Genomic DNA, 23578 nt, shown 5'->3' on the forward strand with positions numbered 1-23578 from the left:
ACCTTATGTTTTAGGCATTTTCTTTTTTCTTTCTATACTGTACAATTAAAAATAAAATGAACATTAATATGGTTTTTACAAATATGTTTATTTTAGTGAAGCTGGTACAGACAATGTCCATTTAAAACCCATATCCCAGGCCAAAAAGTACAAATAAAATCAAAAAGAGCAGTGTTCTGTCGTATACACTTCTGCATGAATAACTTTATTAACTGTTAATGAAAATCAGAACCTTTCTGGGATCTTCTGACAAGATTGTTTTCATTCTTAAAATGCTTTGTCTCTTCAGTGAAGCCATCTTTGGAGTTCATCATTACTCACACCATATCTGTCATCTTGATTCCAACCGGATATTCCTCTTCTTTTGGTCCAGACCCTCAGATTTCAAAAGTAGCTTCAAGTTAAGGAAAGGTCATTTTTCCACAGTTCAGTTCTCTAAAAAACTTCCATCTCCCACTGAAAGTCACAGTCCAGGAGTGAAGCAATCATGCTAGAACCTCAGAGCCAATTGGAAAAGTCATTATGAACACTCTCACATTGGTCGATCTTATTTATCACCACAAGCCTGAAAATGCACAGTCCTGGAAAAGGTGACCTCTCTGTGCACACATGTAATTTTTTAAAAGGAGAGGGCTATATGAAGGGGGCTGAGTCTTGATCACCAAAATCAGCACAATGAAAACAAACGATAATTGAGCACTATAATTCAAAATACCAGACGTCTTAAAGAGATAGGGTGCCAGTTTTCAATTCCGTTTTGAACACCACATTACAAAAGAACTATTTTTAAAAATAAAAAAGGATTAAGGGAAAAGAAAAAAAATTAAAGAATATCTAAACCGTTGAATGACCCCCTGTTTGTTCCTGATATACTTCAATCACATCTTCTTCCTCCATACCCAGCTGTAAGAGGAAAGAAAAATATGTTATCAGAATATAAAAGCACTATTTTTGCAATGGTGTAGCACCATTCTAAAGTGCAAAAAGATACAAAAGTGATCCATAGTTACACTAACTCTAAGACTAAGAATCCTGTTTCCTTTAATCTAAAGAACACAGAGGTATATGTCTTCCTCCTGATTTCATTTCTATGAAATAATTCATCTTACTTTCCCATGTCAACTTCACTTCTAAGTTTATTCACTACATAATTTCACTGTTTTTAGCAAGTACCTTAAAGGAGTTTTAAATCTAACGAAATGTGTATTCTAAATAATAATTTTACAGCATATTTCTAAAAAGCACTTTACTACTAGACGATTCTTTCATTTCCTTTCAAAAATCCTGGTTTCACTTTGAAATATTTATGGTTTTAGTTAGAAAAATACTGCTTAAAGATTCATTCCTAAGTGGTTTACCTTGTCATCTACAATTCCTTCTAGCATAGAACTATCATTTTCTTTGAGTGACCACTCTCAATGTAGTCATACATCTTCTCTTACTCAAAACCTCCAGTTTTATGTCATATTTTTCAGCCCAATACTTCACAATTCTTGCAGGGAAAAAAAAAGGAGGTCCTTAAAAATCCCTTTAAAGAACATTAAGTATGTGCAATTATATTTTTTAAATGTTTTATATGCATTGAAATATTCTGCAATTTTTTTCTTAAAGAAACTATTAACAATGGTTGCCTCTGAGAAATAGGAATGCAGAAGTTTTCAGGATATATTTATCTTCCATTTTATACTCCAGTAGTTTGGTTTTTTTTTTCCTATTATTTTTAACTATAAGCATTTTTTATTAAAAAAATTTTTAAAGACAATACATAATGGTGCATGGTGGCGCAAAGAAGCCCAGGTGTTACCTTCAGTGAAGGCAAAAGACTGAAGCTGTTGATTCTGCTGAGAAGCACTGAAATTAGCAGACTGACAACAAAAACTGGCATTGTTTCTACTGAAAACTATAATGGTTCAAAAAAAGAAATAAAAAATAAAATATTAAAGCAAAATCTAAGACCAGTAGTCTCTAATAAGAAAACAGTTTTATATTTTATAGGTTACTTTTTTGTGTGCAGAACTATGAAATATGAAAAGTAAAAATACTAAGAAATCTAAAAACAACAGGCTTATGTGGAATGAGGATTTTTAAGTAATTGGATTGTTTCCAGTGTTATGGATATCTTGGTTGTGGTACATATATATTAAAATAATTATTAAAGATGTTATTAAAACTTGATTTTGATTGCACATACAGCCAGATAAATATCTTGCAAAGAATAAAATCTCAAACTTTATAAGGAATCTTCAAATCAAGAAGATGTCCTCTACCTGTGGAGAATATGAAGCTACAAATTTCAAGAAGTATGTTAGAATAGAGACAAGTGAACATCAGTGTAAGAATTTCACTCCATAAAAACCTACTCTCTCTCAATGCCCTCTCATTCTTCTGAAAAGATAATCTCTTAATTATAGTAAGGAAGGTGTCAGTAAAATGTATTAAGTATCTATTGTGTGCCAGAGATTGTCAACTACTTTACACGTTCATTTTATTTATTTAGCAAATATTAAGTAAGTGCCCACTATGTGCCAGGCACAATATTCTATTTTACAAATGTAAAAACTTGGGCACAGAGAAATTAAGTAATCTGAACCCAGTCACACTTTAAGCAGCCAAGCCAGGATCCAAACCCAGGCCATATAATCCCTTCACCTAGTTTCCCCATGTTTGTGTTTTGCTTTTTTCTGTCTCCTCCATCAGGGTCCATGACCCTGATATCGCACAGTCACCAGTGCTCCATATTGCTAACTTAAATAACTCCTAGTGAAATAAAGTAAGGCTTCTGTTTGATAGATGGGGTACAGAGCTCTGGTTTGCCCTGCCCCAAAACGTATGACAAACACTCCAAATGCCTTCAACTCCTTCCATTTGCAACCTAAGAGCAAGAACCCAAGCACTTCCTTTGTAATAGTCCATGCCTACTAAAACAGTTTATGACATTCTGTAGGTGTCTAGTTCTGGATATCTAAGTCTTAAGTGCATTGAGCACCTGATGTCTACTCAGATGTCAACTCTTCTCAAGTATCAGAAATAAGACAGAAGTAATAATGATAGTGTTAAAGGAAGAGAGATGAAGAGGTCTGACCTAGACCACCGGATATCACTTTTCTATCAACTTCAAAAAAAAAAAAAAAAAATTCTAAGGCATAAAAGTTCAAATTACTTAAAATAAAAATTAAATCAAGGAACAGAAAACCTAGACTCAAAAAACTTATGAAGCAGAAAAGCTATTTCTGGAGCAGGACTTTATCATAACATCCCTCACCTGTAAATTAGCACCTACTTACATGCAGAGATACCAAATGACTGATAATATCTGGTAAGTTATCAGTAATCTGGTAATATCCTATACTCACAGCCTGGGAATCAGGATTGCTGATTTCTCATTTAACCAGTTTGGGCAGAAATGTAAGCTATAAGCACTCACAAGTAGCTGGGATGAATCAATTAATAAGTGACTTTCAAATTGTGCTTCTCAGAGATCTTAAGGTTGGAGGTACCTCAGGCATTGAGAAGGGTTAGCTCTGAACACCCAACTTCACCTCAGTCAGAACACTTCTGTCTTTATCTGTTTTATAAATTGGCTTTCAGCAATATTTCAATTGAAGAATGGTATGGCTATGCTATTTTTTTAGAAAAGAGGGTGAAGTCTGAAAATCTCCACCCTGAACACTGTTCAACTGCAAATAACTGTAAGCACAGCAGTGTGCAGACAGGACTTTTCATCATATTTTTCAAAAACGGGGTTTTGTTGGAGTTAGGACAATCCTGGGAACTCTTGACAGCACTATAAAGAAATATCTGGTTTATCATTTCATACATTACATCTAATCCAGAAGATGGGCAAAAGTTGCCTTATCCCACCACAGACTCCAAAGCAAAGATAGGCAAAACATGCTAACTGTTGTCAGATCCACTAATTGCGATGAAATGTTTGCCTTAAATGAAAGTAAGAAATTACCTACTTCAGGGCACTACTTTACTTCTTATTAAATATTTTTCCTGTCTGTGAACACCAACAGAAACATAGGTTACAATGAAATATATACCCTTACTCAATACCTTATCATTAACTTAATCTCAAGAATCTATTCAGAAAGCTGTTTAAATGTTTTTAAAATATCTAGTCCCATGAAATACAAACACATACAAACAGGCATCACCCCATATTTCGCTTTCTAAATACCATTCCTCACTAAAAGCAATCAGGGTTCACTGGAGAAATGGCTGAATCCAAGGTTAGGACAGGGAAAGTGCAAGATGAGTTTGGAACATCATACTGTGCCAGAAAGTAAAGCAGTACTCAAGAAAGAGGATAAATGCTAAACCTAGGGGTAAAGAGCTTGATGAGAAAGAGGATATTTATGTAGTCTCAAAGTATGTCCCCACAAATTACTCCATTATAACAGGAAACAAGTAATCAAACAGTAGGAAGAGGAAACACTTGAGCCAAGTGACCAAAATTAACATCATCAAGAGACTTACTGATGACAGAGACAAAAGAGTCTTCATGTGCTCCAGATAGGATACCCTGAGAAAGATCAGCATTTATGTAGTATTCCATCCAAAATTACATAACCTGAATGTAGTCATGGGGAAAGAGAAGAATTGAGGGACTTTCTAGAAAATCCGTGGTTTGTATTCTTTAAAAATGTAAACATCACAAACCACCAAAAAAAGGCAGCTGAGAAACTTTCCAAATCATAGATGACTGAAGAGACAACTAAATAAAATATGCAATACTGAACTGGACCTAGGGGAGAAAAATTGTTATAAAGGACATAATTGGGAAAACTGGCAAAATTATAGATTAAAGTAGTCTATTAACGTTAAATTTCCTGAATTTGATGATAATACTTTGGTTATATAAAAGAATATACTTGTTTTTCAGAAATACACACTGAAATATTAGGAATAAATGGGAATGATGTACATAACCAACTCAAATAGTTCAGGGTAAAAATAAAAAGGAATCATTAAGCAAAAGTAGCAAAGAATTTAAAAAATAGGTGAAACTAGATGAAGACTATATGGGAGTTATTTTTTTTTCTATTCTTGCAACCTGTCTGTAAGTTTAAAATTATTCCAAAATAAAAAGTTAAAAAAGATGGAAGTAGGTCAAAAAGAACACAGATGTCAATTTGAAGGACATATCTAAAGGATATTCACAGTTTCAAAGCATCTCCCCACAAATTACTTATTAATTACAAAGTAAAAAACAATAACTTTACAATGGAGAAATCTGGCAGTTACCACCTTAGCTAACTGATCAAAGTTAACATTACCCATAAAGGGACAAACTGATACCATGTTTTTCCAGACGTGATGCACTCGGAAGCATGTAACATCACTTCTATGATAACCCTACCAAAAAAATGCAAACCTGAATCTAACCAGGAGGAAACATCAGAAAAACCCAAATGCAAGGGCATTCTAAAAAAAAAAAAAAAAAAAAAAACTGGCCTGTTCTCTTAAAAATGTCTGTGTGATGAAAAACAAAGACTGGGGAACTGTTCTAGATTAAAGGAGGCTAAAGAAACATAACTAATTACCATGAATAATTTTGGACTGGATCCCTTATTGGGTAAAGAAAAAAAAAGGCTATAAAGGATACCATTGGGGCAAACAGCAAATCTTACTATGGACTGAATGTTAGATAACAGAACTGTATCAACGCTAAATCTCCTGAATTTGATAACTGAACGTAGTTCTTAGGAAATAACACACTGAAATATTCAGGGGTAAAGGCTTATATTAACTGCAACTTACTTTCATATGGTTCAGCAATGATAACAGTGTGTATAAAGAGTGATAAAGAAAATGCAGCACACTGTTAATAACTGGTAAATCTACGGAAAGAGTACATAGGAGAATATTGTACTATTCTCACAACTCTATAAATTTGAGATGTTCTTTAAAAAGATTAATAATAACCATATTTCAATGCCACTATCAGAAATGTTATTTTGTACACGGAGGGGAAAAATCCATATAAATATATACACAAGCATACACATACTCTCTCTTCAGAAGTACTTTGAGATGCCTCTACGGGAAGAAAATACATCAACAAAGAAAACAGTTCATACAGCAAAACAATGAAATGAGAACACAGAAGCATTTTAAAAATACAAATAATTTTTAAAAAAGGACAAAAGCAAATACATGAACATGCACTAAATTGCCCTATTCAAAGAAAGATTCTCAAAATAGGTCAAAAATCAAAATCCAACTATAAAGGTCACCATCACCCTGAAAGTGTAGCAGAATTCTGCCAAATTTGAGGAGCATTTGTCCATCTTTGTAGAAGATACAGTAAGTGCTTCATGGCATAATTCTAGTACTTACTTCCCACATTCCACCTTCCTTTCTATTGGCATTTTTGAAGGCAATATATGGGATGTTTAACCCAAGAAGAATATTTCTCTCTGTCATATGATATACTGCTTAAACCGGAGAACATTCAAGAAAAGGGCAGTTTAACACTAGTGAACTAAAACATTCAATGAAGAATTAAAAATTTTGATTCAGAGAAGGAACTGTACTCACTTCTTTTGGAGTGTGATTATCAGCAATTCTCTGACCTTCAAAGAGAAACCTGAGTGAATTCATTGGAACTCCCTAAAAAAGTAAAACAAATATATATATATATATGTATGTTTTCTTATAACTAAGAAAAGATAATAGGAACTTTGATGCACAAAAAGCAAATATGAAAGCTTCAACATGCTACATAGAACATGAAACTAGCCCAGGTTAACTGCTATCATAGTTACCATTTATTGAGTATTGTGCTGGTTTGAATCTATAACATACCCCAGGAAAGACTATATTCTTTTAATCCACTCTTGTGGGTGCAGACTTATTGTGGGTGGGATCTTCTGATTAGGTTGTGACCCTGCCCATTCAAGGAGATACAGACAGAAAGATGTTTAGAGATGCTAAGCTAAGAGATGAAGCCCAGAGTTTGCCCCGGGGAAGCTAAGTGAGAACCCACAGATGCTTAAGGAGAAAGTCACTGGAATCAGAAGCTGAAAGGAATGCAACCCAGGAGCAAAGGACCAGTAGGCACCACCCACGTGCCTTCCCAGCTGAGAGGTATTCTGGACGCCATCGGCCTTTCTCTCAGAAAAGATATCCACCTCTTGATGCCTTAAATTGGACATTTTCATGGCCTTAGAACTGTAAATTTGTGAATAAACTTCCACTCTAAAAGTCAATCCATTTCTGGTATTTTGCATTCCATCAGCTTTAGCAAACCAGAACAAGTACCAACTACTGGCGCTCCCTGAACCAAGTGCTTTACATAAATGTTCATCACAACAACCCTGGAAGGTAGGTATTACCACCTTATCCTCATTTTATAGTGGAGAATCTGAGGCTTAGGAAGGCACACAAGTTAGGCTAGAATTTAACCCCAAACCTGTTTTAATTCCTAAGCCTATGCTCTTGACCACTGTTATACACACTTTCCCCTTAAATCAGTGAGTTAACATAAAAGCTAAAACAGAAACTGAGCCTCACTAGCTTCCAATTTTACAAGCAAAATTGGTTTTAAACAGATTACGTTGTAGAAATTTGGTGAAGCAAAACAGCTAGCCACATAAGTTACAGTGAACCTGCAATGGCATTTATAGCACTATAAATATAAGAAAAGATATTAAAGTATATTTTTTAATCAGACAGCAATGTATTTAATATTAGGGGAAAGATGACACATTTAAAAGGAAAGAACTTCACTATCAAATATAAATCTAGGATCATTTATTTAGCAAGACAAAAGTTTTGCACAAAACTTAATATAATTAAGACTATCCCTGTTTTGGATGTCCCAAAAACATCCAAAGAAATTAAACTATCTTTCGATATGTACTTTTTCTTAAGAATAGGAGACCATGGAAACCAACTCTTCATTGGATTTAAATTCTCTCTAGGGTTATATTAAATAATTAAACAAACTGACAAAGGCAGAATATTCTTTGCTTTCAATTGTCGGGCTTTTTTTAAAGAAACATTATCTTGTGGTGGGGTCAAAAACTCTTCTAACAAAAAATGAATTTTATATGAGTTACAAATTTCAACTATGGAAAGCACACCTAAAAAAATCTACAATGCCTGTGTTAATATCATACAATACATATGAATTTAAATAGATTGATTAAATATTTCTTACTTATTAATTTAAATCATAATTCTATTTAAAAATTTATCTTGGTTATCCCCTACATATACTAATTTCCAATTATATTCCTAAAAAACTTCCATTTTAATAATGATAATATGGCTAAGAGCTACTGACTACTTTTTAGACACTACTTTAGGAACTGTAAATAGGTTATCTCATTTAATCTTCATGAGATATACAGAATAATATTCTTCTTACTGGGGAAACAAGACACATAGAGGTTAAATAACTTGCCCAAGGTCCCATAGCCAGAGAGCACAGAACACAAATTCAAATAAAGGCAGTTAAAAGAATCAGGTGTTTTAATAATCTAACTCATGAAGACCAGCATCTGTGAGGATTTGGTATTAATATATGTACTAGACTTCTATATTAATAAAAAAGGGAAATTCCTTTATGTTAAAAGTGTGGGATGCAATTAGCAGTAATTTATAAATTATATATAAAAATAATAAACATAATATTACCACTTAAGTTTCACACTTGGCTAAGCACAAGGAAATTTCATAGTGATCACTAAAACTCACTTGGTTTTTATTGTCACATTCACTGAGGAGCCACCAAGATAGAAACATTCATATAGGAATCTTTACATTACTGGGTTACTTTTCAAAACAGTTTTACATATCTTATAAATTTAAACTTTGAAATGGGACACAGAAGAAGGGTAGGGGGCAGGTAGAGGATGTAAGAAATGATCAAGTTAGTGTTCTCCTTGAGTTGTAAAAGTGAAAATAATAAAACAGGCTCATTTTTCTTTTGATAGCCTTCCTAAAAGAAAAATTAATGACAAAACATTGTATTTAATACTATAATACACAAACCTGTCTCTGACAGTATGATTCCTTGAGTTTCTTGAGATGTGTTGTCATTTTCACCTTGAAGTGAATCTCACTGCTATCCTAAGGAGATAAAAGAAAAAAATATTAACTATTTACTTTGCTTGAACCAAATTACGTAACCAGGCATGTAGTACATGTATATAGTACAAACAGAAATGGCAACTTTGTTTGCCTATATTTTATCCCAAAAGTGTTCTTCTTATCATTGTTTTATTTACCATCTATTTATTTATTGGTTTATTAAAACAAATTAAATCATCCTCAAAGTTACTTTATTATCAGTTAAAAAGGAACTTAATAAAACAAAGATAATCTGCCCTGGGTGTTAAAATTAACGTATAAGTGAAAGCAGGCATGTTCTTTTGAGTTCAAAGAATGTATTCCTTCATAATTAATTAAATGCCCATTCTATCTGCAAAATAACAAAAAGCTGGGTATTAACTTTCACAAACTAGCAATAGCAACTCAAAACAGAAAGGGATAGGATAACTCAAGTGTCACTGAAGGTGGTCAAACCTACAAAAGAGGTAGATACCAAAGAAAAAGAGACTGAGAAACTTAGTACTGCATAAGCTGTCACCCTACTGAATCTGGCTTCTCACCCTTGAGTACAACGAACAAGAATCTGAGTCAGTCAAATTGATTTGTGGGACTATAGATTCTTTTATTCTACCCATACTGTGAAGCAAACTATTGAGCAACTATCAGGCAAAATACTGGCACTTAAACAGACACCATAAAATTTCAAAGTCAATCCTTACGCTTGCATATCACTTTCACAAATGCATAAAGTAGAGGTTACATGTTTACAGTATGTATATGTGATTATAACTATGAAGGAAAGTTCTACAGCATCCCTCACCCCATACAATGAAGTAACTTATGGATGAATCTAAGACTTTTTTTTTTTAATTTAATATCTCTCTCCTTTTTAAGACAGAATTTCTTCTCAAATCTCAGCATTCTAATAAGCAAGATTTTAAACTAGAAACCACTTTTTTAAAAGAATTTAAATAAAAAATTTTTAATTACAAATTTTTCAAAAAAGGATTTGACAAATTTTGATAAATTTGACTCAATAAAAATGTTAAATATCTATAGAGTAAAAGACCCCACAAATGAAACTTAAGAGACTGGAGAAAATCTTCATATACAACAGACAAGAAAATATAAAGAACACATACAGTCAATACATCTTAAAAAGATAATGTCAAAAGGATAAACCTACAGTTCAAGGGAAAAGAATTAAGAGTCCAGAAATAAACTCATACATATACATTAAGGTCAGTTTATTTTTCAACAACGGTGCCAAGACAATTCAATTGAGAGTCTTTTCAACAAATGATGCTGGGACAATTGGACAGCCACATGCAAAAGAATGAAGTTGGACTCTACTTCATATAACATACAAAAATGTACTCAAAATGGATCAAAGAGTTACAACTATAGAACTCTTAGAAGAAAACATACATGTAAATCTTTGTGACTTGATTAGGTAACAGTTTCTTTGATATAACACTAAAAGCACAAGCAACAAAATACACTGGACTTCATCCCAATTAAAAACTTTTATGTTGCAAAGGATACACTCAAAAAGGGAAAAGACAACCCACAGAATGGAAAATACCTGCAAATCATATCTGATACGGACTTTGTATCAAGAATATATAAAGAACTCTTACAACTCAACAAAAAAAGGCAAATAACCCAATTTAAAACTGGGAAAAGGATCTGAATGAACACTTCTCCAAAGGAGATATATTAATGGACAATAAGCACATGAAATGATGCTCAATTAGGCACCAAGGAAATGCAAACCAAGACCACAATGAGATACTTCACACCCACTAGGATGGCTATTATATTAGCTTCTTAGGGCTCCTATAACAGCAAACTACCCCAAACTTGGTAGCTTACCACAACCATAATTTATTTATTCTCTCACAGTTCTGGAGAGCAGAAATCCAAATTAAGTATCACTGGGCTGAAATCAAGGTGCCTGCAGGGTCTCATTTCCTTGGAAGGCTTAGGGGAGAATTTTTATCTGTTCCAATTCCTGTCATTCCAGGTGTCACTCAGCAATGGCTCCATAACTCCAATCTCTGCCTCCATCTTCACATGGCATTCTCATCTCCCTTCATCTTCTCCTCATCTAATTAGGACACCTGTCATTAGATTTAGGGCCCATCTATGGGCATACTAGCCTAAATGTGCCCAATCTCATCTGATCTTGGAAACTAAGCAGGATCGGGTCTGGTCAGTACTTGGATGGGAGATTTACAGCCCACCCCAATGATCCAGGGTAAGCACATCTTGAAATTCTTAACTGCATCTACAAAGCCCCCTTATTTTCTAAATAAGGTCACATTCCCAGGTTCTGGGTGGTCATATCTTCAGTGAGGCCACCACTCAACCCAAAGTCCCTGCTCAGGCTTCCCAAATTCACATTGATCTCACATGCAAAATATGTTCACCCCGTATCACTCAGGGTTCTCTAAGGAAACAGAACCTATAGGATATCTCTGTAAATATTATGAGCTTTTTATAAAAATTGTCTCACACAACTGTGGGGAAGCACAAGTCCAAATTCCATAGGGCAAGCCAGAAACTAGGAACTCCAATGAAGGTTTCAATGGATTCCCCAGGAGAAGCGACCTGGTTGAAGCAGAGATAAAAATTCTCTCTTCTGACTGCTGAAATCATCATTTCTCCTCCTAAAGCCTTCAACGGACTGGATGAGATGTCTCTCATTGTTGAAAGCAATCTCCTCAGCTGAAATATTCATAACCACCACACACACCATCCCAACATCCCCAAAATTCTCAACCCATTACAGCATCAACTCTAAGTCCAAAATCTCATCTAAATATCATCAGCTCAAAAGGCCCATATCTCACCATCTAATTTATCTAAATCAAGTATGGGTGAGACTGAGTATTATCTATCCTGAGGCAAAATTCCTCTCATCTATGGACCTGTGAAACAGAAAATAAGTTATCTGCTTCCAAAATATAATGGTGGAACAGGCATAGGACAGACATTCCCATTCCAAAGAGAGAAACTGGAAAGAATAAAGGTGTACCAGTATGAATGTATTATGTTCCCCCAAATACCATTATCTTTGATGTAATCTTGTGTGAGCAGACCTATCAGCGTTAACTAGATTGTAATCCTTTGAGTGTTTCCAAGGAGATGCACCCCACCCAACTGTGGGTGATGACTCTGACTGGATAATTTCCATGGAGGTGTTGGCCCGCCCATTCAGGGTGGGTCTGAATTAAATTACTGGAGCACTGTATAAGATGAGACAGAAGGAGCAAGCTGCTACAGCCAAGAGGGAGACTTTGAAGAAAGCACAGGAGCTGCAGATGAGAGACAGTCTGAAGACAGCCGCTGAAAGCAGACTTTTGCTCTGGAGAAGCTAAGAGAGGCGAAATGCCCCAAGAGCATCTGAGAGTGACAGTTTGGAGAGAAGCTGAAGCCTAGAGAGGAACGTCCTGGGAGAAAGCCATTTTGAAACCAGAATTTTGAGCAGACGCCAGCCACGCCTTCCCAGCTAACAGAGGTTTTCCGGACACCATTGGCCATCTTCCGGTGAAGGTACCCGAATGCTGATGTGTTACCTTGGACACCTTATGGCCTTAAGACTGTGACTGTGTAACCAAATAAACCCCCTTTTATAAAAGCCAATCCATCTCTGGTGTTTTGCGTTCCGGCAGCATTAGCAAACTAGAACAAAAGGGGTCACTAGTCCAAGTGAGTACAAAATCCTGCAGGGCAAATTCCCTTAGGTTTTAAGGCTTGAGAATAATCCTCCATGGCTTAAGAATCTACCCTCTCAGCATGTGGCAGCTCAACAGGCCTCAAACTCTGCACCAACACCTCTGGCCTCTGCCTCTGCATCTGAGACTCTACCCTCGGAATCATTCTTCCTTTTTCTTGAAATGTCGCAGGTTTGCAACCGAATAGTTCTATCAGCCTGTTCCTGCCTGGAGAATCCTAGAAGTCTGATAACCTTCCTTCATTTTGTCTTGCCTCTGTCCCCTTCAGTCCATATTGGCAGTATTTCTGCTGATAGAACCTTCTCAAAAACCTTACCCAACTTCTGTGTATTTCACGGGGACTGATGTCATTAGACAAGCAGGTTATCTACACATCCTTGCTTTATGAACTCACCTCTCTTCCCGGCTTCTGATTAGATAGTTGATTGAATCCTTGAGTCACACACCCAATCTCTTCAGCAAAAGGTTATCCATCCACATGGCCCCCTCTTCAAAGCATGCTTTTCCAACAGTGAATAGCCTAATTTTAGCATCCTTTGCAATCTGGATAGAATCTCCCAAATCATCAAGTGCTGGTTCCTTTTTTGCTTAACAATTCCTTCCTCAATTTCTCTCTTTCCTCTCCCATTTTACCATAAGCAGAAAGGAGAAACCAGGCCACACCTTCAATACTTTATTTGGAAATCTCTTCAGCTGAAAATCCAAGTTCATCAATTTTAAGTTCTGCTTTCCACCCACAGCAGAACACAATTCGGTCAAGTTTCTCCTACTTTATAATACAGATCACGTTTCCTCCATTTCCATTAACACATTCCTCATTTTCTTCTGTGACCTAACTAGAAGCACCTTTAATATTCATACTTCTACCAACATTCTCTTCAATACAATATATGTATACTGTAAGATGACAGAAGTTTTCTCAACCATGTTCCTCTCACTTTTCTTAGCCCTCAACAGATCATCACCAACATTCATATTTCTACCAGCTATCTCTTCAAGGCAACCTAGACTTTTCTACCATGTGCATCAAAATTCTTCCAGCTTCTCTCCCACTGCCCAAGGCCAAAGCTGCTTTCATGTTTTTTAGTTAATTGTTACAGAAACACCCCATTTCTGATACCAAAGTCTGTATTAGTTTTCTATGGCTGCTATTATCTCACAGTTCTTGAGGGCAGAAGTCTGAAATCAGTATCACTGGCTGAAATCAAGGTGTCCACAGGGCCATGCCCCCTCCAAAACCTGTGGGGAGAATCTTTCCTTGCCTCTTTCAGTTTTCCTTGGCTTGTGGCTACATAACGTTCATGGCGGCATTATTTATAATAGCCAAAAAGTGGAAAAAAACTCAAATATTCATCAATGGATGAATGGATAAAGATAATATTCCTTTGTATGGTATAGCCATATGCTAAATGAAAGAAACCAGACACAAAAAGCCACATATTATGAATTTATGTGAATGTCCAGAATAGGCAAATCCATAGGAAAAAAAGTGGAGTGGAGCAATGGTTGCCAAGGGCTGAAGGAAGGCAGAAATGAGGGATGATGACTGCTAAAAGGTAAAGAATTTCTTTTGGAAGTGATGAAAATATTCTGGAATTAAGCAGTGGTAACAGTTTGCACAGTCTTGTGAATATAATAAAAGCTACTGAACTGTACTTTTTAAATGGTAAAGTTTTTTGATACGTGTATTACATAGCAATAAAAGTTTTTTCAAAAAAAATATAATCCAACAGAAATACAGGAAAAGGATATGAACACATAATTAAAAGAAAATAAATGTCAGTAAACAAAAAATTACACCTCACTTATAATCAAGGAAATGCAAAATAAAGCAAAATTTTTTACCTATCGTAAGACTGGTGATATTCCATGTGTCTTAGTTCACCAGGGCTGCTACAAGAAATACCAGACTGGTTGGCTCATGCAACAGGAATTAACTGTTTCACAGTTTTGGAGGCTAGAAGTCCAATATCAAGGTGTTAGCAGGGCAACAATTTCTCTGAAGTCTGTAGCATTCTGGTGGTAGCTTGCCAGCAATCCATTACTCAATCTCTACCTGTGTCACATGGCCCTCTGTCTCTTCTGTCTCCTATTCCTTGTGTCCAAATTTCCTCTGCTTATCAGGACTCCAGCCATACTGGATTAAAGCTCACTTTGATTCAGTGTGGCCTCCCCTTAACTAGTAACATCTTCAGAGAGGCTGTTTACAAAGGGATTCATATCCACAGAACCAGGTGGGGGTTAGCACTTAAACATATCTTTGGGGACAACACAATTTACTCCATAACTCCATGTTAGGGTGAATGTGGGGAAATGATATTCTCACACTTTAAAAAAACAAATAACTATGAAATGTCATTCCTCTAACAGTTTTCAGCTAACCTTAATTACCAGTAAACAACTCAGAAAAGGTCAATAATAAAAATACAGGCCAAAGTCTGGAGAAATAAGGTACCAGGAAAGAGAAGAGAGTCCAGAAAAGGGAATGAAAGACCCTTTTGTTGAAGGCTGGCCCTTGTCTTACCACTTAAAAGCATTCACCATATTTGCTACTGAAGCATGCTAACCAAAAAAAAGTTCATTTTTAAAGAAACTAAGATGATCTAAACATGCCTAGCAGAGTACTTAAAAAAAAAAAAAAAAAAAAAAACAGTATCAGCCTCTTCTACCTGCAGCAGTTGCATATATAATAAATTTTTAAATAACTTGCCTAACTTAAATCATTTTTCCTGTGTATGTGGAACAATCTACAATGATTTGAAAAACAACTCTCTCCCTGGAGAGTCAAATAAAGGAGAAAAATAATGAAACTCACCTGTCCAATGACTTTCAGTTTAATGTATTCGCCTTCTTTCTTATCCCCCAAGTCCTCAGTTGAAGGTTTCGCTTCCTGAGGAAAAAAAAAAAGTAAATTACAGATAAAAGTTCCCATATGCTGTTTTAATTACTCACTTAAGAGTATCTATTCTTTCCCATAGGATACAAAATCTGCACCTGAAAGTATAAAGTAAGTTTCTTTTTTCTGCCAGTCAATTAAGCAAAAAAGGCTGTAAGTCAAGTCAACTACTGTCCCAAACACTGGTTTCACTGAGAAATCAGGAAAAGGAGCTCTTTTTAAATATCTTACAGTAAAGGTCTCACAGAATCAGCAGAAGGGTTTGTTAAAACACAGACTGCTGGGCCCCATACACTTACCCAAACTGTACTAAGAAACATAAACTAAGCACATTAGCATAAGCAAAATCTAGTTATGAAAGAAATTGAAATGAAGTATTGACCTAATGCAGTCTGGAGTTGAAACATATGAGCTTTATATCTACATCTATTATTTTAGATTATCTGAAGCATTGTATCAAATTTCTGATGTGATCGAAATATGGATGAAAAAAAATCAAGAAAAACCAACCAGAATAAGAAAAAATTAAGTAGGAAAAAGAAACCAAAGACAAAAACTGGGAAACAGAAGAAAAGAGTTACAAAATAATTTCAAATAAGTGGATGCTGAAAAGAAGTAAGTAAGTTGAAACAACTTCATGATGAAATAATTAAAGAATAAGTAAGTTATTTTTACCAAAGTGATTAAACCTTGGAAAATTTCACTCCAGTATGGTAAAAGCAGATTTTCCCCCATATACTATACCTTAGTTTGGCACCAATTTCTCCACTCACTTAAATATATACTCTTCTATCATTCATAATAATTTCAAACAGTTAATCCATGCTTTATAAGACTATAAGCAACCATATTACAATTTGCAAATAAAGTAACAGGACCTGTAATATCTCATGTAACATAAAAACTACTAAAATCTTAAACATTCAAAAATTAACACAGCATATTAAATAAGAAGTAGCTTTTAACTTTAAGACAGAGGCCAGAACCTAGGGAAATCCTTAGAAAACAGACTGGACTTTATTATATGAATCCCTGTCTGTTTTTCATTATACAGGGTTTTGGGGTTTTGTTTTGTTTTTGCAATTTATTTATTTTTTATTAGAAAAGTTATAGGTTTACAAAACAATCATATATAAAATACAGGATTCCCATATACCACCCTATAATTAACAACTTGAACTAGTGTGCTACATTTGTTACAATTGATTAAAGCACATTTTTATGATTTTACTATTAACTATAGTCCATCTTTTTCAAGACGGTTTTGGCTATTCAGGGACCCTCACCTTTCCATGTAAATTTGATAACTGACTTTTCCATTTATGCAAAGGCGGCTGTGGGAATTTTGATTGTGAGTATGTTAAATCTGTAAAGGGCTTTGGGTAAAAATGACATCTTACCAATATTGGGGTTTCCAATCCACAAACACAGAATGTTTTTGCATTTATGTAGATCTTCTTTGATTTCTTTTAGCAATGTTTTACAGTTTTACGTGTACAAGTCCTTTACATCCTTGGTTAGATTTATTCCTAGATAACTGATTCTTTAAGTGGCTTTTGTAAATGGAATTATTTTTCTTGGTTTCTTCTTTCGATTGTTCATTGCTTGTGTACAGAACCCTTATCGATTTGGGAGTACTGATCTTGTACACTGCCACTCTGCTGAATTCTTTTATTAGCTCTAGTAGTTTAGTTGTGTATTTTTCAGAATGGTCAGAAACACTATTTCCTCTCCAACTTGATGCCTTTTATTTCTTTTTCTTGCCTAAATGCTCTGGCAAGAACTTCTAGTATAATGTTGAATAACAGTGGTGACAGTGGACATCCTTATCGTGCTCCTGATCTTAGAGAAAAAGCTTTCAGGCTTTCACAATTAGTAGGGTGTTAGCTGTGGGCTTTACATACATATCCTTTATCATGTTGAGGAAATTTCCCTCTAGTCCTAGTTTTCCAAGTGTTTTTATCAAAAAGGCGTGCTGGATTACATCAAATGCCTATTCTGCATGAATTGAGATGATCATGATTTTTCCCCCTTCATTGTGTTACTATGATGTATTACATCATATTATGTTGTAATTTTGTTTATGTTGAACCAACTTTGCATTCCAAGGATAAATACCACTTTATCATGGTATATAATTCTTTTAATGTGCTCTCAGATTGGGTTTGCTATTATATTGTTGAGGACTTTGGCATCTATATTCATAGAAGATACTGATCTGTGGTTCTCTCGTAGTATTCTTATCTGGCTTTGGTTTGAGGGTGATGTTAACCTCCCAGACTGAATTAAGGAGTGCTCCCTCCTCTTCAATTTTTTTGAAAAGTCTGAGCAGAATTGGAGTTAAGTCTCTTGGAATGTTTGGTAGAATTCCTCTGTGAAGCCATCTGGTTCTGGGCTTCTCTTTGCTAGGAGATACTTGATTACTGATTCAGTCTCTTTACTAGTAATTGGTTTGTTGAGAGCTTCTATTTCTTCTTGAGTCAATGCAGGTAATTTGTGTGTTTCTAAGAATTTGTTCATTTCATCCGGGTTACCTAATTTATTGACATAATTGTTCATTGTACCCTTTTGCTGTCCTTATTTCGCTGGAGTAGACAGTAATGTCCTTTTCATTTCTGTATCCTCTCTATTTTTTCAGTCCAGTTGAAGGTCTGACCATTTTATTCATCTTTTCCAAGAACCAACTTCCTTTTTAATTCTTTTTTTTTTTTCTATTTCATTTATCTCCATTCCAATCTTTGTTATTTCCTCACTTCTGTTCACTTTGGGTTTCGTCTGTTTCTTTTTCTAGTTCTTCCAGTTTTGAAGTTAGTTCTCCAAAGTCTTTCTTTTTAATGTATCATTTAGAGCTATAAATTTTCCCTCTCAGGACTGCATTCCTGCATCCCATAATTTTTGGTATGTTATATTTTCATTTTAATTCACATAAAGGTATTTCCTACTTTTGCTTCTGTTTCCGCTTTAACTTACTGGTTGTTTAATATCCACGTGATTTCCTCTTTAACCAAGAAGTTGCTTAAGAATATATTGTTTAACATCCATATATTGATGCATTTTCCATTTCTCCCTCTAGGTTCATTCCACTGTGGTTGCAGAATATACACCAGATGATTTCAATATTTTTTAATTTATTGAGACGTATTTTATGACCTAAACTATGGTCTATATTGGAGAATGATCCATGGGCACTTGAGAAGAATGCATATTCTGTTGTAGTTGGGTGAAGTGTTCTATTTATATCTGGTAGGTCTAGTTGGTTTAGGGTACATGCAAGTCTTCTACTTCCTTACAGATGTTCTACCTGTGAGAAACAAAGCACTATACCTAAAAAGGAAAAAAACACTTGTTTTAGTTTGCTAATGCTGCCAGAATGCAAAGCACCAGATGGATAGGCTTTTATAAAGGGGGTTTATTTGGTTACACAGCTATAGTCTTAAGGCCATAAAGTGTCCAAGGTAACACATCAGCAATTGGGTACTGTTCTAGTTTGCTAATGCTGCCAGAATGCAAAACATCAGAGATGGATTGGCTTTTATAAAAGGGGGTTTATTTGGTTACACAGTTACAATCTTAAGGCCATAAAGTGTCCAAGGCAACAAATCAGCAATCTTGTACCTTCACTGGAGGATGGCCAATGGTGTCTAGAAAACCTCTGTTAGCTACGAAGGCACATGGCTGGCGTCTGCTCCAAAGTTCTGGTTTCAAAATGGCTTTCTCCCAGGATGTTCCTCTCTAGGCTGCACTTCCTCAAAAATGTCACTCTTAGTTGCACTTGGGATATATGTCCTCTCTCAGCTTCTCTGGAGCAAGAGTCTGCTTTCAATGGCCGTCTTCAAACTGTCTTTCATCTGCAGCTCCTGTGCCTTCTTCAAAGCATCCCTCTTGGCTGTAGCAGCTTGCTCCTCTTGTCTGATCTTATATAGTGCTCCAGTAATTTAATTCAGACCCACCCAATGGGCGGGCCAACACCTCCATGATAATTATCCAATCAGAGTCATCACCCACAGTTGGGTGCGGCGCATCTCCACGGAAACACTCAAAGAATTACAATCTAATTAACACTGATAAGTCTGCCCACACAAGATTACATCAAAGATAATGGCATTTGGGGGACATAATATATTCAAACTCGCACAGGTACCTTCACTGAAGAATGGCCAACAGTGTCTGGAAAACCTCTGTTAGCTGGGAAGGCACGTGGCTGGCATCTGCTCCAAAGTTCTGGTTTCAAAATGGCTTTCTCCCAGGGCGTTCCTCTCTAGGCTGTACTTCCTCATAAAGGAATATGCCCCATATTCTCTCGGCTTCTCTGGAGCAAGAGTCTGCTTTCATGGTTGTCTTCAAACTGTCTCTCATCTGCAGCTCCTGTGCTTTCTTCAAAATGTCCCTCTTGGCTGTAGCTCCTCTTCAAAACATCACTCTCAACTGCACTGAGCACTGAGTTCTTTCTGTTTGTCAGCTCCTTTATATGGCTCCACTGATCAAGGCCCACCCTGAATGGGTGGGGCCACACCTCCATGGAAATATCTCATCAGAGTTATCATCTACAGTTGGGTGGGGCGCATTTCCATGGAAACACTCAAAGAATTGCAATCTAATTAACATTGATAGGTCTCTCCACACAAGTTTACATCAAAGATAATGGCGTTTGGGGGGACATAATACATTCAAACTGGCACATTCCACCCCCTGAACCCCAAAATGACATTATCTTTCTATATACAAAATAGATTCATCCCACAACAATATCACAGAATCTTAAATCATTTCAGTAACAATAGTTAAGTACAAGATCCCATCTAAATCAATTATACGCGTGGTCAGTCCTAAGGCATAATTTTCCTTCAGCTATGGATCTGTGAACTAAGAACAAGTTATGTGCTTCCACTATACAAAGGAGGGACATTCGTAGGATAAACATTCCCATTGCCATAAGGTGAAACTGAAAGCAAAACAGGGTTCACAGGACCGAAACAGTTCCTAGAACCTGCAGGACAAACTGCAGTAGATTTCAAAGTCTGAGAGTCATTTACAGAATGACGTTGCATCCTTGGGCCTTGAGAGGGCAGGAGTCTAACCTTTCCTAAGGGCCTTTGTGGCAGCCCTTTCCTCTCCAAATGCTTAGGTGAGTGTTCCAACATATCCACACACTGGGGAGACCAGCTTCTCAGCCCCACCCTCCTCAAACATCGGGGCAGCTCCCGGATTCCCTTCCATCTCCGGGGCACATGCTCAACCCCTTCAGAACAGTGTGGTGGCAGCCAGGCTCTCCCCAATTCCCTGGGAATGTGCTTCATCCTCTCTGGGGTTTGGGGTGGCAGGACATTTCCTGAGCATCGAGGTGGAAGGCCCGCCCCCAACCTCCAGGACAAATTCACCCTTTCCATGTGTGTGGGCTTCTCCGCTCTCCCAGCCCGAGACCTCTTAACTCCAGACCTCAACCTCCATGGCTCTGTCTTTGAAGAAATTTTTCCTTCAATTTGTTCCTTGTCTTTCTCAACCAGTCCAGAATGGCAGCGGCTCTGTCTATAAAGACCTCGCAAAAATTCTGTTAGTTTCACATGAAGAACACAGGGGTCAAAGCTGTCAGACAACAGGACTTTCCAAAAATCCTTTCTGGTTAACTCCATTTCCAATCTTGGCTTGTACTGAAATGGCGGCTGGGTGCCATGTTTGGTTACATCCTCACATTGGGCTGTAGCTTCTGGGATTCCACTCCCTGGAAGCCCGTAATTTTCCAAGCCACCGGCTTCCAGTTTCTTTGAACCCAAGAGTTCAGTTCTAAGTTTATCTCTCTCTGCTCGCATTTTACTATAAGCTGCAAGGAGTAGCCAAGGTACATCCTCCACACGTAGTCTGGAGATCTCCTCAGCTAAGTATTCCAGGTTGTCGCTTTCAAATTCTTCCTTCCATGTGACACCAGCGCTCAATTTTGCCAAATTCTCTGCCACTTTAAAACAAGCATTGCCTTTTTTCCAGTTTGCAACAACACATTCATTTCTGTTCAAGGCCTCGTCAGAAGTATCTTCAGAGTCCATGTTTCCACAAACAGTCTCTTCAAAGCAGTTTAGGCCTTTTCTCTCAAGCTCCTCACAATTCTTCCAGAATCTTCCCCTTATCAATTTAAAAAGCTGTTCCAACATGTTTGGTATTTGCCAACTCAGCAGCAAAAGCACCCCACTTCTGGTACCAAAATGTTTTAGTTTGCTAATGCTGGCAGAATACAAAACACCAGAGATGGAAAGACTTTCATAAAGGGGGTTTATTTGGTTTAAGGCCATAAAGCGTCCAAGGTACATATCAGCAATAAGGTACCTTCATTGGAAAATGGCCAATGGTGTCCAGAAAGCCTCTGTCAGCTGGGAAGGCACGTGGCTGGCATCTGCTCCAAAGTTCTGGTTTCAAAATGGCTTTCTCCCAGGGCGTTCCTCTCTAGGCTGTACTTCCTCATAAAGGAATATGCCCCATCCTCTCTCAGCTTCTCTGGAGCAAGACTCTTCAAAATGTCTCTCATCTGCAGCTCCTGTGCTTTCTTCAAAGTGTCCCTCTTGGCTATAGCTCCTCTTCAAAACATCACTCTCAGCTGCACTGAGCACTGAGTTCCTTCTGTTTGTCAGCCCATTTATATGGCTCCACTGATCAAGGCCAACTCTGAATGGGTGAGGCCACACCTGCATGGAAATATCTCATCAGAGTTATCACCTACAGTTGGGTGGGGCGCATTTCCATGGAAACACTCAAAGAATTGCAATCTAATTAACACTGATAGGTCTGCCCACACAAGTTTACATCAAAGACAATGGCATTTGGTGGGGGACATAATACATTCAAACTGGCACAATGCTCACCAGATGTGGAGAAGAAAAGAATTTATTCACGATCTTTCAGAACGAGCACACAACCAAAATGTGGTGGCTGACACACTAAACAATATAACACAGAACTACTTATTCCCTAAGCCTAACAGGCAAGTCCCTCCCATTTCTCCATTTGACAGGCCAGAGGTTACAGCCTATTCGATAGGCCTAACTAGCCAAAGCAAATTTAAAATAAGCAACCTGCGCAAACTTGAAACATCTGAAACAAGAAACATCTGAAACAAGTCTCCACCCCTGACTGTAACTGTTATGCCCATATAAGGCACTGACACCACTCTTATGCTTATATGTCCTCTTTCCTTTGCTCCTTAACCACAGAGCCAGTTGGTAACAAATTATGAGGCTATTTTAGGAGCCTCCACCCCCGAGTCTCCACCTTGCAAGGACAGTGGGCGGATAAACAGGAGGACCAGCCGCCAACTATGGCTTGGCTTCTTGACCCTCCACCACCCCCCGAGCTGCCCCCCTAAGTGACACCCACCCTGTGTGAAAGCTAAACTTAATCTCATTCTCACATACCCATTACTAAAAGTCAAATACTAAGTTTCGTACTATTAGTATAGAACCATCAATTTCTCCCTTCCAATCTGTCAGTATTTGCTTCATACATCTTGGGGCTCTGCTGTTAGACGCATATATACTTATAACTTATTTCTTCTTCTTGAATTGTCCCCTTTATCAGTATATAATGAACATCTTTGTCCCTCAGGACTGTTTTTTACTTCAAGTCTGTTTTATCTGGTATTAGTATGAAACCCAGGTCTCTTCTGATTACTACTTGTATGGACTATTTTTTCCATTCTTTCACTTTCAACCTTCTTGTAGCTTTGGGTTTAAGGTAAGTCTCTCATACACAGAATACAGTTGGGTCATGCTTTCTATTCCATTCCGCCAATCTCTGCCTTTTGACTGGAGAGTTTAACCCATTTATATTTAAAGTCACAACCGATAATGCAGGGCTTTCTTTTGCCATGTTGCTATTTAGCCTTTGCATGTCT

General features: G+C 36.8%; 1 protein-coding gene across 2 annotated transcripts in view; it reads right to left on the reverse strand.

The window, feature by feature from the left end:
- Positions 1-69: 69 nt before the first annotated feature.
- SUMO1 (small ubiquitin like modifier 1) overlaps positions 70-23578 on the reverse strand; it is a 41151-nt gene continuing 17642 nt past the window's right edge. Inside the window, exons 2-6 of one of the 2 annotated variants that reach the window (XM_037848780.1) lie at positions 15622-15696; positions 9007-9084; positions 6547-6618; positions 835-903; positions 70-390 (exon numbers count right to left, since the gene is read on the reverse strand). In XM_037848780.1, coding sequence (XP_037704708.1) covers positions 835-903; positions 6547-6618; positions 9007-9084; positions 15622-15696 — 294 coding nt within the window. In that variant the 3' untranslated portion in view covers positions 70-390. Of the gene's footprint in view, positions 904-6546; positions 6619-9006; positions 9085-15621; positions 15697-23578 lie in introns of both variants that reach the window. The other variant, XM_037848779.1, reaches the window with a different exon arrangement.

Source organism: Choloepus didactylus, chromosome 9 (genome assembly GCF_015220235.1).
Source record: "Choloepus didactylus isolate mChoDid1 chromosome 9, mChoDid1.pri, whole genome shotgun sequence".
In the NCBI taxonomy this organism is placed as follows: Eukaryota; Metazoa; Chordata; class Mammalia; order Pilosa; family Megalonychidae; genus Choloepus; species Choloepus didactylus.